General features: G+C 43.0%; 1 protein-coding gene across 3 annotated transcripts in view; it reads left to right on the top strand.

Annotated features, from left to right (window-relative positions):
- Positions 1-20,269, top strand: part of ACO2 (aconitase 2) — a 30,359-nt gene that overhangs the window by 8,525 nt on the left and 1,565 nt on the right. For all 3 annotated transcript variants that reach the window (XM_015627906.2, XM_015627905.3, XM_015627904.1), the window contains exons 2-15: positions 5,331-5,473; positions 6,528-6,786; positions 8,950-9,042; positions 10,971-11,129; positions 11,678-11,828; positions 13,086-13,190; positions 13,453-13,544; positions 13,828-13,933; positions 15,036-15,193; positions 15,934-16,007; positions 16,699-16,810; positions 16,989-17,111; positions 17,301-17,456; positions 19,404-19,595. In XM_015627906.2, the coding sequence (XP_015483392.1) occupies positions 5,400-5,473; positions 6,528-6,786; positions 8,950-9,042; positions 10,971-11,129; positions 11,678-11,828; positions 13,086-13,190; positions 13,453-13,544; positions 13,828-13,933; positions 15,036-15,193; positions 15,934-16,007; positions 16,699-16,810; positions 16,989-17,111; positions 17,301-17,456; positions 19,404-19,595 (1,854 nt within the window). In that variant the 5' untranslated portion in view covers positions 5,331-5,399. The remainder of the gene's footprint in view (positions 1-5,330; positions 5,474-6,527; positions 6,787-8,949; positions 9,043-10,970; positions 11,130-11,677; positions 11,829-13,085; positions 13,191-13,452; positions 13,545-13,827; positions 13,934-15,035; positions 15,194-15,933; positions 16,008-16,698; positions 16,811-16,988; positions 17,112-17,300; positions 17,457-19,403; positions 19,596-20,269) is intronic.

Genomic DNA, 20,269 nt, shown 5'->3' with positions numbered 1-20,269 from the left:
CGGGGCGGCGGGGACGCGGCCTGGCGCCGCCGCCTCCCCGTCCGCCCGGACCGCGCTGCGGTGCGCTGGAGTCGCTGTCAAAGCTCCGGGTCTAACAGGGCAGAGAGCCCGGGGGCGTGGGCCCGAATGGTGAAATAAAAGGTCTTTCCCCGGGGCAGGCATTTTTCTTTCCTTCATCTTGTATTATTATTTCCCCTTGTGGGCGTGCGGCAGCACAAGGTGACTGACCCTTTGTTGTGTGAGTGAGCTGTCTTTTGGCTACTTTGCTTCAAAAACCCTTTTAACACAAACAGAGGCCCCTGGGTGACAAAGATGCCAACATCTCTGTATAAATGGGAACTAGGAAGGCTGAAGAAGCAGGTGGGTCAGGCACATAAATAACCTTTTTTGCCGGGGCTGTGATAGTGGCTCTTGCAGTCTTGTCTGTCATGACCTCTAAAATTCACCTTTGCCAGTAATATGATCTTGACACAGAGATTGCCTTCCTTGAGACTTCGTTGTGTTTAGTGTCTACTCAGTAGTAAAGTTTTCATGATCTTTTAAAGCCTGTAAGGCAAATACGAGGTGCAATTTTCTGTTTAGGGCTGCTAAGGGATAAGGAAGCTTTTGCTCCCCTGTGATAAAGGCAGCCAGCATAACTTCTCAGTTTGCCACATGTGACCTTGGGCTATTCATTCCCCTTTCCGAGGGAACTGAAGTAAGAATTTGGTTGGCTTTTAGTATTCTGAAAGTCTTTTGTGAATCTTCATTCCAGTTTTGTTATTACTGTCTTACTTTAGAGGTAGATGTTTTTGAAAAGTGTAGGGGTTTTTAAATTTAAGTGAAAGTTACAGAATAGCACCATTTCAGATTGGTATATTTGTTCTTAGTTGTTAAATAGTTTTTAGTTTGTACTTTGAACAGAAATGACTACTCATAAAATGAAGGCAAATCTTTTATTAGGGTAATGAATTGGTTCTCCTTTTATGGTGTGACATTGCATGAGAACAAGTAGTCTCTTGCTAAAATTAATATTGTATTATGCAAAACAAAGGCTGTGCTGGCACAGTCAATATGGGGAATTTAGTATTCCAGGAGGTTGTCATCTATTATCAGGCTCAAGGTGCATATTTCTTTCCTCCCTGTGAAGGACTAAATCTGTAATCAGTTTGATGGTAACCAAACATGCCTCTAGGTGATGTATTTAGGAAGCAGGGTTTTTTGCCTCTGTGTGGCAGACTAGAGATTAATGAATATGAGCATCATGTTGTCAATCACTGTGATAGTGCCAGCATTGACCATGGCACATATTACTACTATTGGTTCTGTTTACCTTCCATCCTGGAACTGTTTTGGAACTGGAACTGCAGAGAAAGCTTGCTGCTGAGGAAAGTAAATTGGAATTAGCCTGATTTGGACTTACTGTCCTATTTAAAGTATAGTTCTAATAGCCTCAGGGGGTCAAGATCTCTTTTCTGCCTACCTGAGATAATGCTTTTAGTAACATTCCATTTTTAGAGCCACACTGGCTGATGATTGACTGAAAGGGAGGACTGTAAAGCTCTTAACTGCCTGAAATATCGGGTTTATTGAGGGCATTGTGGGTAAGTACTGAAATTATGCATGGGCAGCTTTGTGTATCTGGCAGAAATATTGGCCAGGGCTAAAGTCATCTTCAGAACCATAATTTTGGTTGCTATTTTGAGGTGGGTCTAGAAAATGAGCCTGCATTTACAATTTGATTATACCACACTGCTTTTTTTTTTTTCATTTTATTTTTCTTTTTTAGGCTGAATCATGGTGAATGTTGGAAACTTGGCCAGTGTTCTTAGATGAGGGAAGATGAGGAAAAGATGGTATTTCGGGTTTCAGCTGGGATTTCTAGGACAGATTTCCCAGATAGGAGTGCACGTAACACATTTGCTACTCTTTTGAACATGAGCTTTTGCTCACTGGGCTCATCTGCCTTACTGGCTGCCAAAATGCAAGTTATTTTCTGAATTCAGACTCCCCTTGCATCTGGAACATTCACTGTAGTGAGCTAAATGCAAGATAGCTGCCTTAAAATCTGTAAAAGAGCAGTGTTAGCTTCCATACAAAGATTTCAGAAATAATGACCCATTTATTAGACTGGCTTTCTTCCGTCTTTTAAGGAAGCCTGTCACCTCATAAAATACCAATAGGCTTAGGAGCCCTGTAATGATTACTGCCATTCCTTTTACTGAAATTTGAACAAGGACATGCAAACTGGAATAAGGGATTCAGTGCCAGGTGAGAGGAGCAGTGCCAGGTGAGAGGAGGTCACTTGGCAGCTTTGGGTCAGGCTGGAAATAAACAGTTCCTGGATAAAAGGGTAAATTTATAGATTGGTGGCTGCTTGCTTCCCTTGGCTGTTGAGCTCAAGGCACTTCTCACTACTTATTAAAAAAACACCATGGAAGCCCTCACAAAGCATTAGTACATTCCCTCTCAGAGAAGAGTGAGAGGGAATGAAGCTGGGAACTGTCAGGCTTGTGACTTTTCCTTAATCTTGTACTTCTGCCACCCCATTTCTGAGGATACAATAGAAGAAGGACATGCATGGAGAATAGACAGGTGTAATGAGTGATACATTGTAGATTCTTTGAGAGGAGAACTCACACTTTCAAACCAGGCAGTTTATGCTTGGTGGTGGGTGGTGGTGGAGCCTTAGACTTGCTGGCTGCCAACATGAGAACAACTATATTGAATCAAATTAATTCCCAGCAGAAATATAGGGTTAGATTTATATCCTGGTAAAATGAAGATGGTGCTTTTTAATTAGGTAGCTTTTAAAATTCTTATGTAGAGAAAAATTATTCTCTAGTCTCTCTAGATTCTCAGCACTAAAGCTGATTGGTTTAGGCAGGTATTTCCCCTGGGCCATATTGACCATTACAGAAACAGACCTTCAGTTTTCCAGACTTCTCCAGGTCCAGACAGAATCCTTCATCTTAAACACGCTCTCTTCCTGGTTTTGGGTAGCCTGAAGCTGTGATCAGCAGGATTCAACTGAATATTGATGATTTCGCAATTACCAGCTGAACACTGACATAGTATTTTGAAAAAAATTATATTTCCTTGTGCCATTTCATGAAGTGAAAAGACCCATAGATGTGTATGTTCAAACAGAAAAGATTTTTCCTGAATTTTGTTTGAAAAGTTTTGTTGTACTTCTTTTTGGAGAGCCCTGCTTCAGATTTCTATTTTAATCAGCTTTGGTCCCACACAACACTAAGATGCTATGAAGCCTCTGCTGTTACTTTTATTTGCATATGTGTTCTTCTCTATGATGAATTAAGAAGAAATTACTGCATTAAGCCACAATGGTTCCTGGCCTGAGAAAGAGATTATTTTTCCATGAACAGTGATTAAATATCTCAGTGGTTTTTTTCAAGCCACTCCAGCAGTTGGAGACTTTCACAAGACAGTGAATATCTTGTAAGGTAAAAAAAAAAAAAGGCCAGAACAAAGCAAACATAAAAGTTACGTGGCTACTAGGTAAAGAGCAGCTTTGCCTAGTTTGTATGTTAAACAAAGAGAAGCTGGGTGGTGTTTGATTGGGTGTGGGTGGTTGTTCTGGGGGTTTTTTGCTGGTGGAAGAAGGAACGGTCATGTCTGACACCTGTGATAAGTTCTGGAAGTTCTAAGATTAAAGTGCAGCACAGTGAAATTTGATGACTGGGTTTCCCATGCACTCATGGAGGAGCAGTGCCCTCTTTGTACCACAAGGTTCACTTTCCTCAGATACTCTTGTGAGTATCTGACAGTGTTGTGCACCTGCTGGAGGTCTGTACTGCTTCTACCAAAAGCTCTTTGTGTAATGGCTTAGGATAGTTTGGTAAAAATGCAGACTGCACCCTTATTTTTAGTGCACCAAGCAGTGTGATCTTGCCTAGCTTTCTCAAAATTTTTGTTGCAAAAGATACTAACAAATGTTATCAAAAGGACAGTAAAACAAGAGACTTGGCTAAAAATTGGTGATGTCTCTTTGATCGTGATTATTTCAGGCAATCTTTTCAATATTGGTAACAAGAAAGCTGGAAAAAATAATCACTTGAACAGGTTTAAAGAATTAACTAGTTTTCTTGACAATGGTAAAAAAAAAAACCAGTGTTAGGTACAATGATTGTATTCTGAACAAGGACATGCAAAAGAGGTGTTTAGTGTAATACTGCTACATTTATTAACCTGTACTTATCAAAACTTTGTAACTCTGAAGTAGCGGATGAATAGAAAAAGTGGGATTAAGATTAAGGTGTAATACTGGAGGAGGAAAACAATTCTGAACTCTTTTCTTCAGTCTGTTTCCAGACTTCTAATGCTGATGAGTGAGACTTTGAAGGCATGTAAGAAATGCATGTGCCAAATCCTTGGAAGTTTTTATGGAGGCTGCTGGCTGACTCACTTTTCAAAGCTGCGTGAGAGCTTTTAGCCCTCGGCACTGACCTGTCTCTTTCAGGTCAGGTGCTGTAAAGGTGCCGCACCGTAGCCTGCCCTTCTCCTGTGTTCCAGGAAACTGTCTCACTGTGGAGGCTGCCAAGTGAAATTTGGGCTATTTTTTCCCCTGACACTTTCTGCTGATGCATTCAGCTCTCGGTAAAGTTCACTTGTCATGCAGTTAACTCACCTGTAGGATAAGTGCAAGGCTTTTTGGAGGTGAAAGGTGAGGGTGCTGTTGTGAGAGTGAGGAAAAAAGCACCTGGATCTGTGCAGCCAGGGTGGCGGAGCTGGTGTGTTTTTTTTACATCTTGCTTCTCGTGCTGTGTTACATTGTAGACCAGGCCCCTACACCAAAGTCTCCTTCTGATTTTTAGTAAGTTTTGTAGCAGTATGGAGGGATCCTGCCTAGGAAACTTAGTATGTGATGGCAGAACAGAGGTGTGTCCACTCAGACTCATGCTGTGTCACCTGCCAGTCCTTCAATGTCAACTCAATGGCAGCAAGGAAGTACAAACCAGGAACAGCATTGGCTCTTCTCCACCATGACTCTGATGTGTAAGGAGTATGGCAAACTGGTGCTTTCTTGAGAATTGGCTTCACATTGCCTGAAAGCAGATTTCTCATTTAAAAGCATAAGGTATCTGGTGCAACAAATAAAAATGTGGAATAATTTAGTAAATGCTTCCTGTTCTGGGTACCTTGGTGTCTCACTGTTTAAGATAATATGCAGTAGTGTGTGAGGAAATGTATTTGGGTGTCTTTAAAAACCTTTGCAATTTTTCTATTCCTTGGTCTGTAAAGTCCCAGTAACAAAAACTGAAAAACATTTTTTATTGATATGTTAAAATTCACTCTGCAGGGCTCCAGTGCTAATACTCTCCTTTTTTCAGCATGCCTTGAATAGTGGGGTACGACGCTACCATGTGGCTCCTGTCCTGTGTGCGCGGGCCAAGGTGGCCATGAGCCACTTTGAGCCTAATGATTACATAAATTATGAAAAGCTGGAGAAGAACATCAACATTGTCCGTAAGAGGTAAGAGTGTAGAAGGGAAGAAGGGAGGGGTCAGTGTATTGAATTGAGCTCTGCAATGACAGGAGATGAAGAAAAAAATGTCATGGGGCCCTGGTACAAGGAATGTTTACTAGGGAAAACAGCACTGAACAGAGGCAGTTGTAAATATAGTGAAGGATGAGTTGTAGTGTCTCCTCATGGTTGTGGGGCACTGTGGGAAGGATTGAAGGATATGATGAAGCACTGCAACATGCAGAGAACCAGGCCAGCGCAGAGGAGGTGCTAGAAAGAGAACCATCCTCTTTGTTTAATACCCTTGTTGAGGAGTCTTCACATTGGCCCTTGCTTCTTTCTGGGGCAGCAGCACGTGGGCAATGGTTGTTATAGGTTAATGCTTCTTTGAGCTGTGTTCTGCTGTAGGTGTTAGGCATGGAACAAAGGGCTAAGAATTCATAGCATATGTAAACATAGTGACCTTAATCTGCTGATAGAGGCTTGTGTGCCTGCTAATTTGTTATTCCTGCTCCACTTACTGTGGCAGTGGTTTGTATGACTTGTCCTTCAGTCTTTGTGTCCCGTGTTAAATGCAGTAGCTCTTATTTCAAGTTGTTGTGTTGATTTAATTACTTCTCAGAAGATCTTGCTACATACATAAATAGATTCCTCAGCTGATACAGCTGCAGGATGAAAGGTCTGAGGTCATGAAACTCCACTTAGTTGTATTTGCTGTGGGATCTGGTATTTGTGATTTGAGGCTGACCTCTTTCTCACCTCTACATTTGCTGTTCTGAAGTATGATTCAAGAAGCGAGCAGTCAATGTTTCTTTTACGGTATAGGAAGATTAGAAAAGAAAGCATAAAATGACATAAATTTATATGTTTTTGAACTTTATCAACCGAACCCTTGTTTTAACCATGTGCCAGTTGATATTTTAGTGCTGTAAGAAGAGCATGGAGGTTCTGTGTGCTAATAGGTCTTAACAGTCTGAGCAATGTAGGGAAGCATTCTGTTACATGCTTAAAAGGGCAAATGTTGAAGTACACAAGATGCAGATACTAAAATTATTTTCCCCAGGCTGGACCGCCCTCTGACCTTGTCTGAGAAGATTGTATATGGACACCTGGATGACCCAGCAAAACAGGAGATTGAGCGCGGCAAGACCTATCTGCGCTTACGGCCGGACCGTGTGGCCATGCAGGATGCCACAGCTCAGATGGCAATGCTTCAGTTCATCAGCAGCGGGCTGCCAAAAGTGGCTGTGCCTTCCACCATCCACTGTGATCACCTCATCGAGGCCCAGTCAGGTGGTGAAAAGGATCTTCAAAGAGCCAAGGTCACTGTTGCAGACACTTCTGTTTGAAAATGTCCTTCCAGTTGAAGGAAGAGCTTATTTTAATTTTTTTCCCCAGAAGGACAGCCAGGAACCAGATATGGTAATAGATTGCCTATGGTGGTCAGCTCTGTAGGTCAAATGCAGCAAAGAAACAGACTAAATGGATTTTTTGGAATTTTTCAGCTCAGATTCATCCATTACATGGTTTGCAGGACCATAAAATGTGGGAAAAGCTAGTCTTAAGTTGTTATTGATAGAAGCCCAGATCATGTATGTTCTGGAGAGAGAAGATATTTCAGCTAAAGGAGAGAAAAAATTATTTTAAAGGGGAAGAAAGGAAGTCAGATTACTCCATGTTGCACTATGGCAGTGTGAAAAACTTAATGAACATATGTCTGCATTGCACTGGTGTATCCTGTGAGGGGGAGGCAAGTAGTTACTTTCCCAAACCATTTGCTAGTGATTATCTGAAGAGCAATAACTGAGTCATGAGCAGCTTTCCTGGCTCATGGGTATAGTATAAACGTGTGTAAAAGTATGGAGGATGTTGGGTTTTATTTGGGAATTTCAAAGTGTTGTTTGTTCAACTGCTGATTCACTGCCCTTCTTAAATTTTCTGTTCCACTATTTTACTGCTTATTCCTTTCCAAAAGAGCTTCTGTAATATGTAGACACATTTATCTCTGACCAGCATACCACAATGCATCTGCTAAGGAAATCTTGTTACTCCAAGTGGACTTAGCCTAAGTCCACTGTCAGAGCCAGGAAGTATTGCACCTGGAATGTTGATACCAGAATTTACAAACAGTAAACAGGGGACAGCTGCATAATTTTAAGCTGGAACATTTTAAGATTTTAGTCCATATCTATTCTCAGAAACTTGTGGTGTTGAAGTATCTGCTTTTGGCCTTCTTCAATGGGCCACAATAAAGCAGCTTGCACCACTCAAGAGTGATTTGGGGAGTTTTTGCTCTGCTTGTCTCAATCCTAAGTTGTGCAATTAACAGTTTGAGACTTAACTAAATCAGACAATTTCTTTTCTCTCATTCACCTCCTGTTTTCCCCTTTCCCCTATTCCTGCATATATTCTCAATAGTGCAATTATATTTGCTGCAGCCCTGAATTGAGCTGAGTCCCTTCTTTGCCTTCCACTCTGAGCAGAGCAAGTAAAGGTCCTGCCTTCTTCTGACTGGCTTCTGCTGCTGCCAACTGGCACACAATGAATGCTGGCATGCCAGAGGGTGGTTTGGATTTACTGGGGGAGGAATGCACAAACAGAGTGGAGTGACCCAACTCCCAGTGGAAAACGAGGCTTAAAGAGCTGCTGCTGCCTCTTGGGAAACTTCAGCAAATGTGTGCTGGGACAATTCTTCAATTATCTCGTTTCCTCTTTCCCTTTATTCTGAAGCTTAGCTGCATGAGAACAGTCTTTAAGAAATTCTCTTCTTCTAGTGCTTATCTTATCTACTCCAGCACTCTTTTGCCAAGAACTGTTAGGATATAATAGTGTCATACTTCCTTGGCAACCATGGTTTTTCTCACAAGCAATTTTCACGGTGTGACCTCCACCAACAATAGTGACAGTGCAGCAAGAAAGGCAGCATTGTGTGAGTCTTAAAGAGGGGACTTGCTAGAATGACAAATAACACTCACCAACTCCCCTGGCAGTGAACAACTTCCAGTTGCATTTCTTAAACTGTAAAAATAAAGCCAGAATATTTATCTAAGGGATTTGAAATGTCTCCAGAGCATCTGTATAGGAAAAAGAACACCAGGTAGAGAAGGAAGGAGGGGCTGGAATGAGTGAGGGAAACAGATTTTAAAAATCCCCTGAGAACAGAAAAAATGAGCACAGCATTTTTAATGTCTTATTGGCAGGGTTTTCCTTAAATTGTGCTGTTTGGAAATAGAAACTAAAAAAAGATGGTTTTAGTAGAGCTACAAGTGGGATGAAATTAAATGGCCTGTTACAACTGTCTGTCAAACAGTCTTAATCTTAACCTTTTGGTTTAAAAATTATGTGCACCTCCCTCCAGTTTGCTGCAAAGCTGGGAAGCAAACTACAGGCAAGCGTGTGAGAGAGGGGGATGTGTTTGAACAAGCTTTTGATGTATGGAAGAACAAAATGTGGTACTAATGCTCTGTGCTTCCCTGTGTGAATAGGACATAAACCAGGAGGTGTACAACTTTCTGTCATCGGCTGGTGCCAAGTATGGAGTGGGATTCTGGAAACCTGGGTCAGGAATCATTCACCAGGTAAAGTGTGTGTGTGTGTGTGTGTTTGCAATTCTTGAACACGCAGTGGGTCTTTCACCTTAGGTTGGAGAGAGAGCTCAAGTACAAACCCTTAGAGAATTTCACCAGTTTAGGGAGACAACTTGATTTGCTTGAGGCAGGCGAGGTTTCTTACTTGCTCCCTCTCTGTAATCTTGACAACAGTGGGGTTTTTTTTTAAAGGTTATTTTAGTCAAACTGTAACCTGATGTGTGATTAGGTAGTGCCAACAGCATGCCATGTGAATCACAGAAGCTTGAAATACCTTAACTGCTTGTGGGCTGGCGCCTCTTAGTACAATTGAGACAGTGAGGTGAGGCCATGAAGCTGGCTACATAGGGTTAATATGAATTGCTTTTGGTGGTAAGGAAAGCAACCTTGGGAACATACTTTTTTTAGGATTGTTTATATATGCATTAGTCCTGTAACACTCAGAAGAGTATATGAGGATACAACAGAGCAGCATACTTCAAGTACTCAAGAGTGGCAACAGATAGAGTTGCTAGGTGAATTTGAATAAAATGCAAAACAGTTTTCAAGTGTGAGATTCTCTTGTTATTACATTAGATCTAAAAAAGAATATGACAGTCCCAAGATAACTTACCACTTAATGAGACTTTTTGTTTTTTTAAAACTGACACCTCTGTCAAGATGTCCCTAACTTGATTGTGGTTGGTTTGCTTAGAGGGTCCAGTAGTCATTTTTCATTGTTCCTCTGAGTCTCAGGTAGCAAAAGTTGAAGAGCAGCATGAAGCAAAAGTAGTGGAGAGGAAAAGGGATGACTGGTAAGCATCCTGTAAGCAGGGAACTGTGTGCAGTCAAGAGCTGTCTGCTGTGTTTTCTTAGCTGCAGAGTTACTAAGGTTACCTTAATGTGATGCAGTAGATGAACTCTTCAAAAGGTTATGGGAACACCTCTGGTCATTTGTGTTCTGAAACCAGTTATAACATCTGTCACGTGGCAACATAGCTCCGTGCTGTGGTTACCAGTCTTCTTGTGGCTCACTGGCTGGAGGAAACTGATCCTGTTGTATAGCTTCAGAGTACAGCTCTGCCAAAGTGAGGCCTTGAGAGTGACCTTTCTCACACAAATACATTAGTGTGGCTACAAGATGTAAAGCTGAAATTTCTGGAAGCAAAACCTTGGTCTTTTTGGTAAAGGACTGCCTTAGCTCTGTTCAAGCTGTTTTGTGATGCATGTGGTGTGAGTTCTGTGCTTCCCAGAAAGGCTGTCCCTAGTTGGTGTGGCACACATGCAGTGAGAAGTTCATTAGCTTGAGTTCTCTACAGTGTTGTTACCACAGAAATCTCATTTTTTTTCATTGAAGAATGCTTTTGTGGTTTTGTTAATAGTTGAAGAGTCTTGCATGGAACTGGTAGCAGCAGTAAGGGAAGGGCAGCCTCTTGGTGTCTTGGTGAGAAGTTCTTCTATGTAATTAAATTTTGGCTGGCAGCATGGATTGGAGGAGCCTGTTGGTATTCTACTGCTATGGGAGCATAAAGGCTATGGAAGGTCTTGCTAGTATTGGATAAGTGAACTGACTTGCTCAGCTGTTCATTAAGGATATGGAGATTATGGAACAGACTCTTGAGCCCTAACAAAGGTGGCACCTTAGCAAAAGCCTAAACTGGAAGGAAAAAAAAGGGGATTGTTTTCTAATTTTTTTTTTATTATCCTGGGATGAGCAAGGATCCTGGAGCTGAGACTTGATACCTTGTTCTGTTATTACATCCTCCACAAGGAATTTGAAACAGAAGAGGATTTCCAATAAAACCTAAATTCAGTTATTTTCTTGCTACTGAAATGTGCAAATACAAACTGATCTAAACTCTTGTTCTTGTTTTCTTTCTGCTGTCTTCCCCCTCCTTTCCCATGAAACAAGCAAGCAAACAATCCATTTTTATTTTCAGATCATTCTGGAGAACTACTCCTACCCTGGGGTTTTGCTGATTGGCACAGATTCACACACCCCCAATGGAGGTGGCTTGGGGGGAATCTGCATTGGTGTCGGTGGAGCTGATGCTGTGGATGTCATGGCGGGAATCCCTTGGGAGCTCAAATGCCCAAAGGTAGGAGCAGAAGGAATAGTAAGTGTCACAATATTGTCACAGTACAGCTGTCCTGAACTGGACAAGGTAAATCTGACCATAACACAAATCAAATTCCGCTAGCCTAGTTCATGCCTGAACAAGTCCCTGGATAAGTTACAGGGGACCCTCAGCCATCCCCATTCAGGATCAGTAGGAAGCACATCACTGGCCAGAGATCTGGGTGGAGAGAGAGCCCAGCCAATGAACTTCTAAACCCAGGAGTTTTGAATTGAGTATAAAAATGAGCTCTGAACAATAAATGAGGCTGTTTTGTCTCATAAGCATCTGGATCTTGAGTTGTGGATTTTGTCTCCCCACCCACAGCCGGCATGTAACAACTAAATTTTGATGCTGAGGGTGAGGAGCATGCTGTGTAAGGAGCATGGATTTTCAAGCACTAGGTATATAAGGCACCAGACACCATTGCAGTGTGATAGGAATATACCCCACAGGAGAGCTATACATTGTTACCTTTCTGACAGGATGTGATGTCAGTATTTTTTTTTCCCCTCATTGATGTTGCTCAGGTTATTGGTGTAAAACTGACTGGCAAGCTCTCAGGCTGGACTTCTCCTAAAGATGTGATCCTGAAAGTGGCTGGCATCCTCACTGTCAAGGGTGGAACGGGCGCCATCATTGAATACCATGGGCCGGGTGTGGATTCAATCTCCTGCACAGGTAAGTCAACACAGATCTCTTATCTGAGTGGATTGTTGGTGGAGCTGGGTGTTGAGCTATCTGTGGAGGGTGGGAAGGGAACCAAATAAGAAGTACCAAATGTTTTCCCTTAGGCTTGCCTGGCAGTTTTGTACATGGCAAACTGGAAGAGTGGTGTAACAAAATAGCATTCTCTCTCAGTGAAAAAGTGACTTCTCTCCATTAAATCTTGTGATTTTGAGAACATGGAATGGTTAATTATAAAGAATCCTGTAAGATGGTGTGTCAAGATAAGAATAAGGGTGGATGTATTCCAGGGTATACTTAGAGGGTGGAGATGTCAGTGATAAAAGAATGACATTTTCATTTCAGCCTAAAATAGGCTGTGAATAGAAAAAAGAAACAGGTTAATGGGAATATATATGTGACATCTGCTAAACAAAAAGCAGAGGTTCTGAGACCAGAAAGCAGTTTGTAACATGCAGTTTATACAAGCTAATTGTGGATCTTGGCTGCTGAATTTGAACTAGCAAATATTGCAGTTCTCTGTAATGTGCTAGTTAGGACCAAATTACAAGAAACGTGTCTTCCTTTAGTTTGAAGTGCAGCCTTCAAGCTGGACTTCTCTCAATTTGCATGACTTGGCTATAGTTTGGAATACTTGGTTTTACAAACTGAGAACCATTTGGGATTTTTCTTCTATGAAATCAGGGAGAATCAGAGGAATTTTATATCTGTTTCTATCTTATTAAATGTAAAACAGGAGCTTCTACAGCTTCATTGTTTTGTCCTTGAAAGGGATGGTTGATCCCAGTGCAAATATTTGGGATTTTTTTATCGTGTTCCATCACTGGAAGCATTTTATTCAGCCCACTGAATTTCTCACAAATGTCTGTCTCCTCCAGTAAATATAAATTAGATGGTAGGGTGGGACAGGACACTCATTGCAGGTAGCAGAAACACTGCTCACTGCTGTAAATTATTTGATGTTCAGTGCAAACAGGGATTCCTTGTTATCCCTTCCAGTGTCTGCAGGTATCAGTGTAACTTTTGTCTCATTCCTTCCACAAGAGTCTGATTGCAGTATTGGTCAGAAACGTAGGGGGCTGAGCCAGCTGTTATGTTGTCAGTGTCCTCTCAGCTGTGGCTTTAGGTTTCTGTGGCTGATGCCCTGATCTCTCTTAGCTTTGCTGCCTTTTGCTTGTACTGACTTCTGGAGAATTGGGTGGCTTGGGACTTTCTCCTTTGACCCTGTGGTCTATTCTCCCACTTCTCTAGGAATGGCAACAATCTGTAACATGGGGGCTGAAATTGGAGCTACCACATCGATCTTCCCTTACAATGAACGCATGAAGAAATACTTGGGCAAGACTGGGCGAGCTGGTAAGAGGATTTGGGGATTGAAATGGGTAGAAGTATGGGTTCAAGTGAAGGTGTATTCTAGGAGCAGTATCCTCCTATGGTGTTGTCTGATGTGAGTTTTGACCTTGTGTGGTCCTGTAGGTAATCTGCTACAAGTAGGGAGTCTATAGATGAAGTGGCTGGGGAAATATGCGGTGGACACCCCTGTGTTTGGTTGTTCTAGACTTTTTTTTCTCCCTCATACTTGCTGCACTTTTCAGATGTTCCTCCTTTCTTATTCCAGATATAGCTGCACTAGCGGATGAATTCAAGCAACACTTGGTACCAGATTCTGGTTGTCAGTATGACCAGGTGATAGAAATCAACCTCAGTGAGGTAAGGCTCCCTTTCTTCTTGCCATCTTGAATGCTGTGACATGACTCTGCTTTGTTTGAATGAGGACCAAGCTGGGAGTTTGATGCAACACCCCTGGTGCTGTACTAGAACATGTAAAGTACATTCAGGTCTGCTTCACTGACAGCTTGTGCTCCAGTGTTCATGTAGGAGTATCCTAGTTAAACAACTTCCAGATAGAACTGTGAAAGGAATTGATTTGCTGCTGTGTTTTGGGGTTATTCTTTGCTACTGTGATTTCTGACTTTGTCACTGTTTCTTAAAGCTGAAACCACATATCAATGGACCTTTCACACCAGACCTGGCGCACCCTGTGTCAGATATTGGTGCTGTGGCAGAAAAGGAGGGCTGGCCTGTTGATATCAGAGTTGGTGGGTAGCATTTGCTCTTTCCTCTGCCTTCATACTTGTGGCATAAACATTGTTGTCTTGGGATAAGCTGTTGGTCACTTAGCTTGGGATCCAGCTTTTTCACTGCTGCTGTGTGTCCTTTGACTTTGGTGCAGTGTCATCTCTTCATGGCCATATGAATTTTCCTGGAAAAGTACTGACCACATGGGCCAAGTGTGTAGGATGAGATCCAGGATAGCAGGAGGGATTTTAATCTCAAGAGGTAGACCAGGTTTTCTTCCATTTTTGAAACTTTTGAATGTTTGGATTGACAAGAATGTTACCCATTGAAGATGGCTTTTGTTAAAAGTCTGTGCCATGGATTTGCCTGTTGCAGAGATTTGTCAGGAGCGTGATTGTCAGCACTCACAGCAGTTGGCTGTTGAACTCTTGGGACATAGTCAAGTTAGTACTTGCTGTCCTAAAAAGCAGGCTTGGAAATTTATCTACTTGCTTTTGGGATGGTAACTTGTGGGCTGGCTTCTCAACTCTTGCTCATGGAGTGTAGGAAGGAATGAAGAGAACAGAAACACAATGTAAAGCCATATCCCAGGTGGGAAGTGTATTATATGATAGTGTTATGAGTAGGATACAGTTAGAGCAGCTGTAACTGAAAGAGAATTTTTATTTTGCTGCTTAGCACCAGAATGCTGTTAGGATGGTACAGCATATCCTCATGTGGTCTTCAAGGCATAACAAAGATATTTCATCATTTCCTCCATTTTTTGCTGTCTTGATTTGAAGCTTTTTCTGTCTTTGTGGATCCATACCACTCTTTGGTTATTTGCTTAACCAAGGTGCAAATAGGTGACACTCAGGTCTTGTAAACCAATAGCCTACTTAGATTAGACTAGTGACGGGGTAATGTGTTGTGACTGTGCAACCTCCAGAGCTGGACAGGGGATTGCTTGTGACCACAGTATATTGCTGGGAGGCTTGGCAGTTTCAGTACCTGAAGCCCTTTCAGATTCCTTATCAACAGAAAAGGTGGTTGTCCTTTGTTCTTCTGGGAGACGGGTCAGGGAGAATCTTCCAAGTACCAGGGCTGCAGTAACCACCACCCTGTTTCTGTCAAACACCACAGGCTTGATTGGCAGCTGCACCAACTCCAGCTATGAGGACATGGGACGCTCTGCAGCGGTGGCAAAACAGGCGCTCGCGCATGGATTAAAGTGCAAATCCAAGTTCACAATCACACCAGGGTCAGAGCAGATCCGTGCCACCATTGAGAGAGATGGTTATGTGAGTATGGCTGCTCTTTGCACTTCCAAACAAAGGGTTATATTCTTCAGGACATTACCTCAGGGGGCCAGAGTTAACTAATGGAAACCTCCTAAACTTTATCTCTACTTATTGCTGGAGGTGCAATAACTGATGTAGTAACTGGTCTTGTGCTGCTGTGCCTGTGGGTCCTGCCATCATCTTGACAGTGTTTTGACCTGATATCTTTACTACCTGGGCATTTAAGAAAAGGATTAGAGCTGAGCAAGGCCAAGGCAGTTTTCAGTGTGAGGACCAAGTCTTTACACATGACCAGCCAATGCTTGATGGCTCTTCCAGCCAAGTCCTACCTTTCAAGCCATACCTTTCCTTACCAGCTGCCCCCTTAATTGAGTTGTTTGCTGAGTAGACTGAGCAGGCACACATACTTGCCTTCACTGTTGCCTCTCCTTACATGGACAGGAAGTCTATAGAATATTAATCAGACCAGACACTGCCCTTCAGTTAAATGTCTGTAAGGAGTTGGATTGCTCAAGCTGAGAATGGGAACATCATGGCATGTCATCCTGTGCTCTGCCCCAGGGTTAACTTACAGTCTTACTGGGGTCAAACCCCATGTACTTATAAAAGTGAGTCAAAACTGAAACAAGAGAATTTTCTCAGGCTTGGTGCTTCCTGTTAGTGTCTTCTTCCCCTGAAAGACCAACCCCAGAGACTCATTCCAGGCATTCTACAGTAACAAAGTTGTTTTCTGCCCCCAGGCAAAAGTCCTTCGAGAAGTTGGAGGGCTGGTTCTTGCCAATGCTTGTGGGCCATGCATCGGCCAGTGGGACAGGTAAAATGAAAGATGGATATAACTCTAGCTTTGTATCTTTTAGCTCCCAGAATGCTCTGTTGAAGCCTGATTTGATTGTAAATACCACACACTGGTAATTAAATGTTTAAAAACTAACTGACGATAGCTGTCTGATAGGTACTGGAGGAGGCAAAAAGGACTACAGAGTTAGATTGAGCCTTTAGGTGAATGAAGCTGCAGAATGGACACACATTCTGGGGACTTTTTGTAGAAAACAAAGAATGGGGAGAAAGATTTGTTGTCTGTGAGAGGGTGGACTGAAGTTTGTATGGTCCTTTTAAAATGGGAAAAGTGAATTGGTCCAACTTTAGTCATTGGAGTGGCAGGGAGCATAATTCCCAATAGAAGGGATGGGAGGCACATTCTTAAGTTGCTTTATCACAGCTGACCATGGGATATCCAAAGGCAATGTACTTAGTTGATTATTGTTTAGATAGTTCAACGGTGAACAACCTGGGCTGAGAAAACTACTGCAAGAATCAGTATTTGACTTGGGTTTGCATTCATTCATTTTGGGTGTGTGCTTAAGGGATGAAAACACGTACAGGCACCAGCTCATGTTTCTTAAGGTGGTGACTGCTGCCACAACCAAGGTGGGGGATTCTAGCAGTGAGACATCTAGAAGCAATACTCCATTTGGATCTGATGACCATGTTTGCTTCTTTCACAGGAAGGACATCAAGAAAGGAGAGAAAAATACAATAGTTACATCCTACAACCGAAATTTCACAGGTCGCAATGATGCCAATCCAGAGACTCACGCATTTGTGACCTCTCCAGAGGTAAGAAACAGACAGAGGAGGGGCTATGGAATAGTTCAGGGTGCCTGCAGAAGAGGCCCAGTGTGCCTTGTTTAGTAGCTTGGCTGGTGGCTTTGAGACCTAGATGTTGGACTTTTCAGATGAAGTGATGGGAGATAGAATATGCCTTTAAATTGGTCATTTTTTTTTTTCCTTTCAGATTGTCACAGCCCTGTCCATTGCTGGCACTCTAAAATTCAACCCTGAGACAGATTACCTGACAGGAGCAGATGGGAAGAAGTTTAAACTAGAGGCACCTGATGCAGATGAGCTACCCAAGCTGGTAACTGCTCTGTCTGGGGGCAGAGGGAGGGAAGACCTGACACTAGCAGTGTTTTATTTATACTGAGGGAACTTAAATGCACTGACCTCTTTCTTGACATGTGGTGGTAGAGCTAGAATGGGTGTAGTTGCCTGTATTGGCTTGTTGGGGGATGGCTGAGGCTGATGGTTTTCCTTTCTTCTTTGGAAGGAGTTTGACCCAGGCCAGGACACCTATCAGTACCCTCCCAAGGATGGCAGTGGGCAGCATGTGGATGTGAGCCCCACCAGCCAGCGTCTCCAGCTTCTTGAGCCCTTTGATAAATGGGATGGCAAGGATCTAGAAGACATGCTGATCCTCATCAAGGTCAGGAACAAAGTGGGGGACCATCAGCTATGACAGGTCTGCTTTAACAGGGGTTTGCACAGCAACTGCTAGAAGCTTTGGATGTGCCTTTGAGATACCTGATTCCCTCCCCTACAACCACATTGTTATGGAAAGGAAAGCAAGGGTCTTCCTTTCTTCCAGGTGTTTCTTTCTCATACTTCTTTGTGTATAACTAAATGACTCTTCTCCTTTGGGCTAGTGGTTTGCTAATACCATGCAAAAGCAAGCTTATTATAGCATGTAATACAATCCTGCCCAAACCATGCATTCTGCAGAATTTGTTGCAGTTACAACCTGCAATGGAAAGGTGGATGGGTTCTTTAATTAGCATTTCTAATACTGACTGTTTTAAGATGTATTTTATCTGAAATGAGGTCGTTGGGAACTTCTCATCCATCAGTATGCATGTTCTCTTCCCACTTTATAGAAAGAGAAATTACTTCACACTTGTTAAACATTGCAGTTTGGTCTTTCAGTGGAGACATGGGTTTCTCCTCACTGCCTGAGGTGAGTTAACAGATAGAAACTTCAGTTGATATGGTGAGGGGTTCTGAAATGCAATCCCTTATGAACGGACCTTTGGAAACATTCCTGATTCTCAGTGACAGGAGTTGGAGGTACTCCCAAGGGCCATACTGCTGTGCAAAAGTTTTTGACACAGGCAATTCCTTTATTAAGCACTTCAGAACTTATCAGTTGGAAGGAAGGCCATTATCTCTGGTTGGGAATTCTGTTCTTACAAGCTGAGAAGGCTTACGTGCAGTTTGGAAACTTAGAGGGTAACACTTGGCATCTTGTTGAAGTTCCCCAGCAGGGAGGCTGTGCTGTAGCAGGAAGGGCTTAATTGCTTTTTGTACCTGAGCAACCTGCTGCTGAGGAAAGTGAGGACACAGCAGGAGATGCAATGGCTAAGCTAGTTTTTGTAATTTACCCTTTGGAAAAGGGATGTTCTTCTTACCCAATGGATGCAGAATGACCACTGTGTTCTGCTTTAGTGTGCCTTGATTCTGTAGCTGATGTGTTTTTCTGGGGTTTGTGCCTTTAAAAAGAGATGTGATGATCAGAGAATGGGTTAGGTTGGAAGGGATGACAAGGGGACATCTGATCCAAACTCCCTGCACAAGCAGGGTCATCCCAGAGCACATGGCACAGGATTGTGTCCACATGGTTCTTGAATATCTCCAGTGAAGGAGACTCCGCAACCTTTATGGGCAATCTGTTCCAGTGTGGTGACTGACAATAAAGAAGTTCTTCCTCATGTTTAGGTGGAACTTCCTGTGCCTCAGTTTCTGCCCCACTGCCTCTTGTCCTATTGCTTGCCACCACTGAGCTCCACTTGGCTCCAGCCTCTTGATACCCACTCCCTTCAGTTACTTACAGATACTGTAAATGAGAGGTCCCCTCTCATTTGTCCCTTCTTGAGGCTGAACAGGAGACACTCCAGCCCCTTAATGGCCTTCGTTGCCTTCCCCTGGACCTGCTCTAGGAGCTCCATGTCTCTCTTGTATTGGGGAGCCCAGAACTGGACACAGCACTCCAGCTGTGGCCTCACTAGGGCTAAGTAGAGGGACAGGATCCCTTCCCCTGACCTCCCAGCAATGCTCTTCCTAGTTCACTCCAGGATACCATTGGCTTTCTTGGCCACATGAACACACTGCTGGCTCATGGACGGCTTCCAGCAAGTCAGCCCTCAGCCTGTGCTGGTGCATGGAGTTACTCTTTCCAAGGTGCAGCACCCTGAACCTGAACTTCAGACAGTTCTTCACTGCCCACCTTTCTAACCTGCTGAGGTCTTTCTGAAGGGCTGCAGAGTCCTCTGGAGTACTGACCACTCCTCCAAGTTAATGCTTCACAGTTAAAAGTGTTGAGGAAGGGTCAAGTACATTACTCCATCCTGAGACATTCTTTTCTTCTACTACAATTTAGGTAAAAGGGAAATGCACCACTGATCATATCTCTGCAGCCGGACCGTGGCTTAAATTCCGTGGCCATCTGGACAACATCTCCAACAACCTGCTCATTGGTGCCATCAACATTGAAAATGGCAAGGCCAACTCTGTGCGGAACGCATTAACCCAGGAGTTTGGCCCAGTCCCAGACACAGCACGCTACTACAAGGTGAGACCTTCGTGTTTTAAGATGACGTTTACACTTTAGGCACTCTGTGCCAAGAATAAGGATCTCAACCTCCTGCTCTCAAGTAACTGCAGCTGCAAATTCACTCAGCATTGGGGCATTTTATTGGCAATGACTGCAGTTCCTGTAGGAGATTCTGTCCCTACCTGCTATGGGGAAGAGGGAAAAGGATCTCGTGACTCAGAAGGGACCAGAAATCACAGACAAAAAAGAAAGAACTCCTTTAGGCTCTACACCTTAGAAGGCATGGGTGTCATCAGACTTAACTAAATCTTGTCTTCTGGAATGCTTCACCTATGACTAGTCTAATGTTTTAATAAATTACAGTCCTATACCCTTTATTCTTTAACACTAGGCTTCAAATCTCAAGAAATGTCCTTTTACCCTCTGGACAACTTGGCAGTTGTTTCTGATAGGCTCTTTCAGTAGAGAGAAGTTAAAATTTTCCATATCCCTTCCAGAAGTAGAACAGAGGTCATGGCTGGTGCAAACACTGGTCTGGCATAGCACGATGGAAGGAGAGATGGCAGGAAAAGGAAGGAAAATATTTGCTCTGGATCCCAAGAGCAATCCTCCTCAGCCCTTGAGAGCAAGGATGGCAGTGCCTTACTGCTGTGAAGCACTAAATTCCTTCAATTCTCTCCTTTCTCAGAACC

Source organism: Parus major, chromosome 1A (genome assembly GCF_001522545.3).
Source record: "Parus major isolate Abel chromosome 1A, Parus_major1.1, whole genome shotgun sequence".
Lineage (NCBI taxonomy): Eukaryota > Metazoa > Chordata > Aves > Passeriformes > Paridae > Parus > Parus major.
This window is presented reverse-complemented; position numbering and strand designations above follow the sequence as displayed.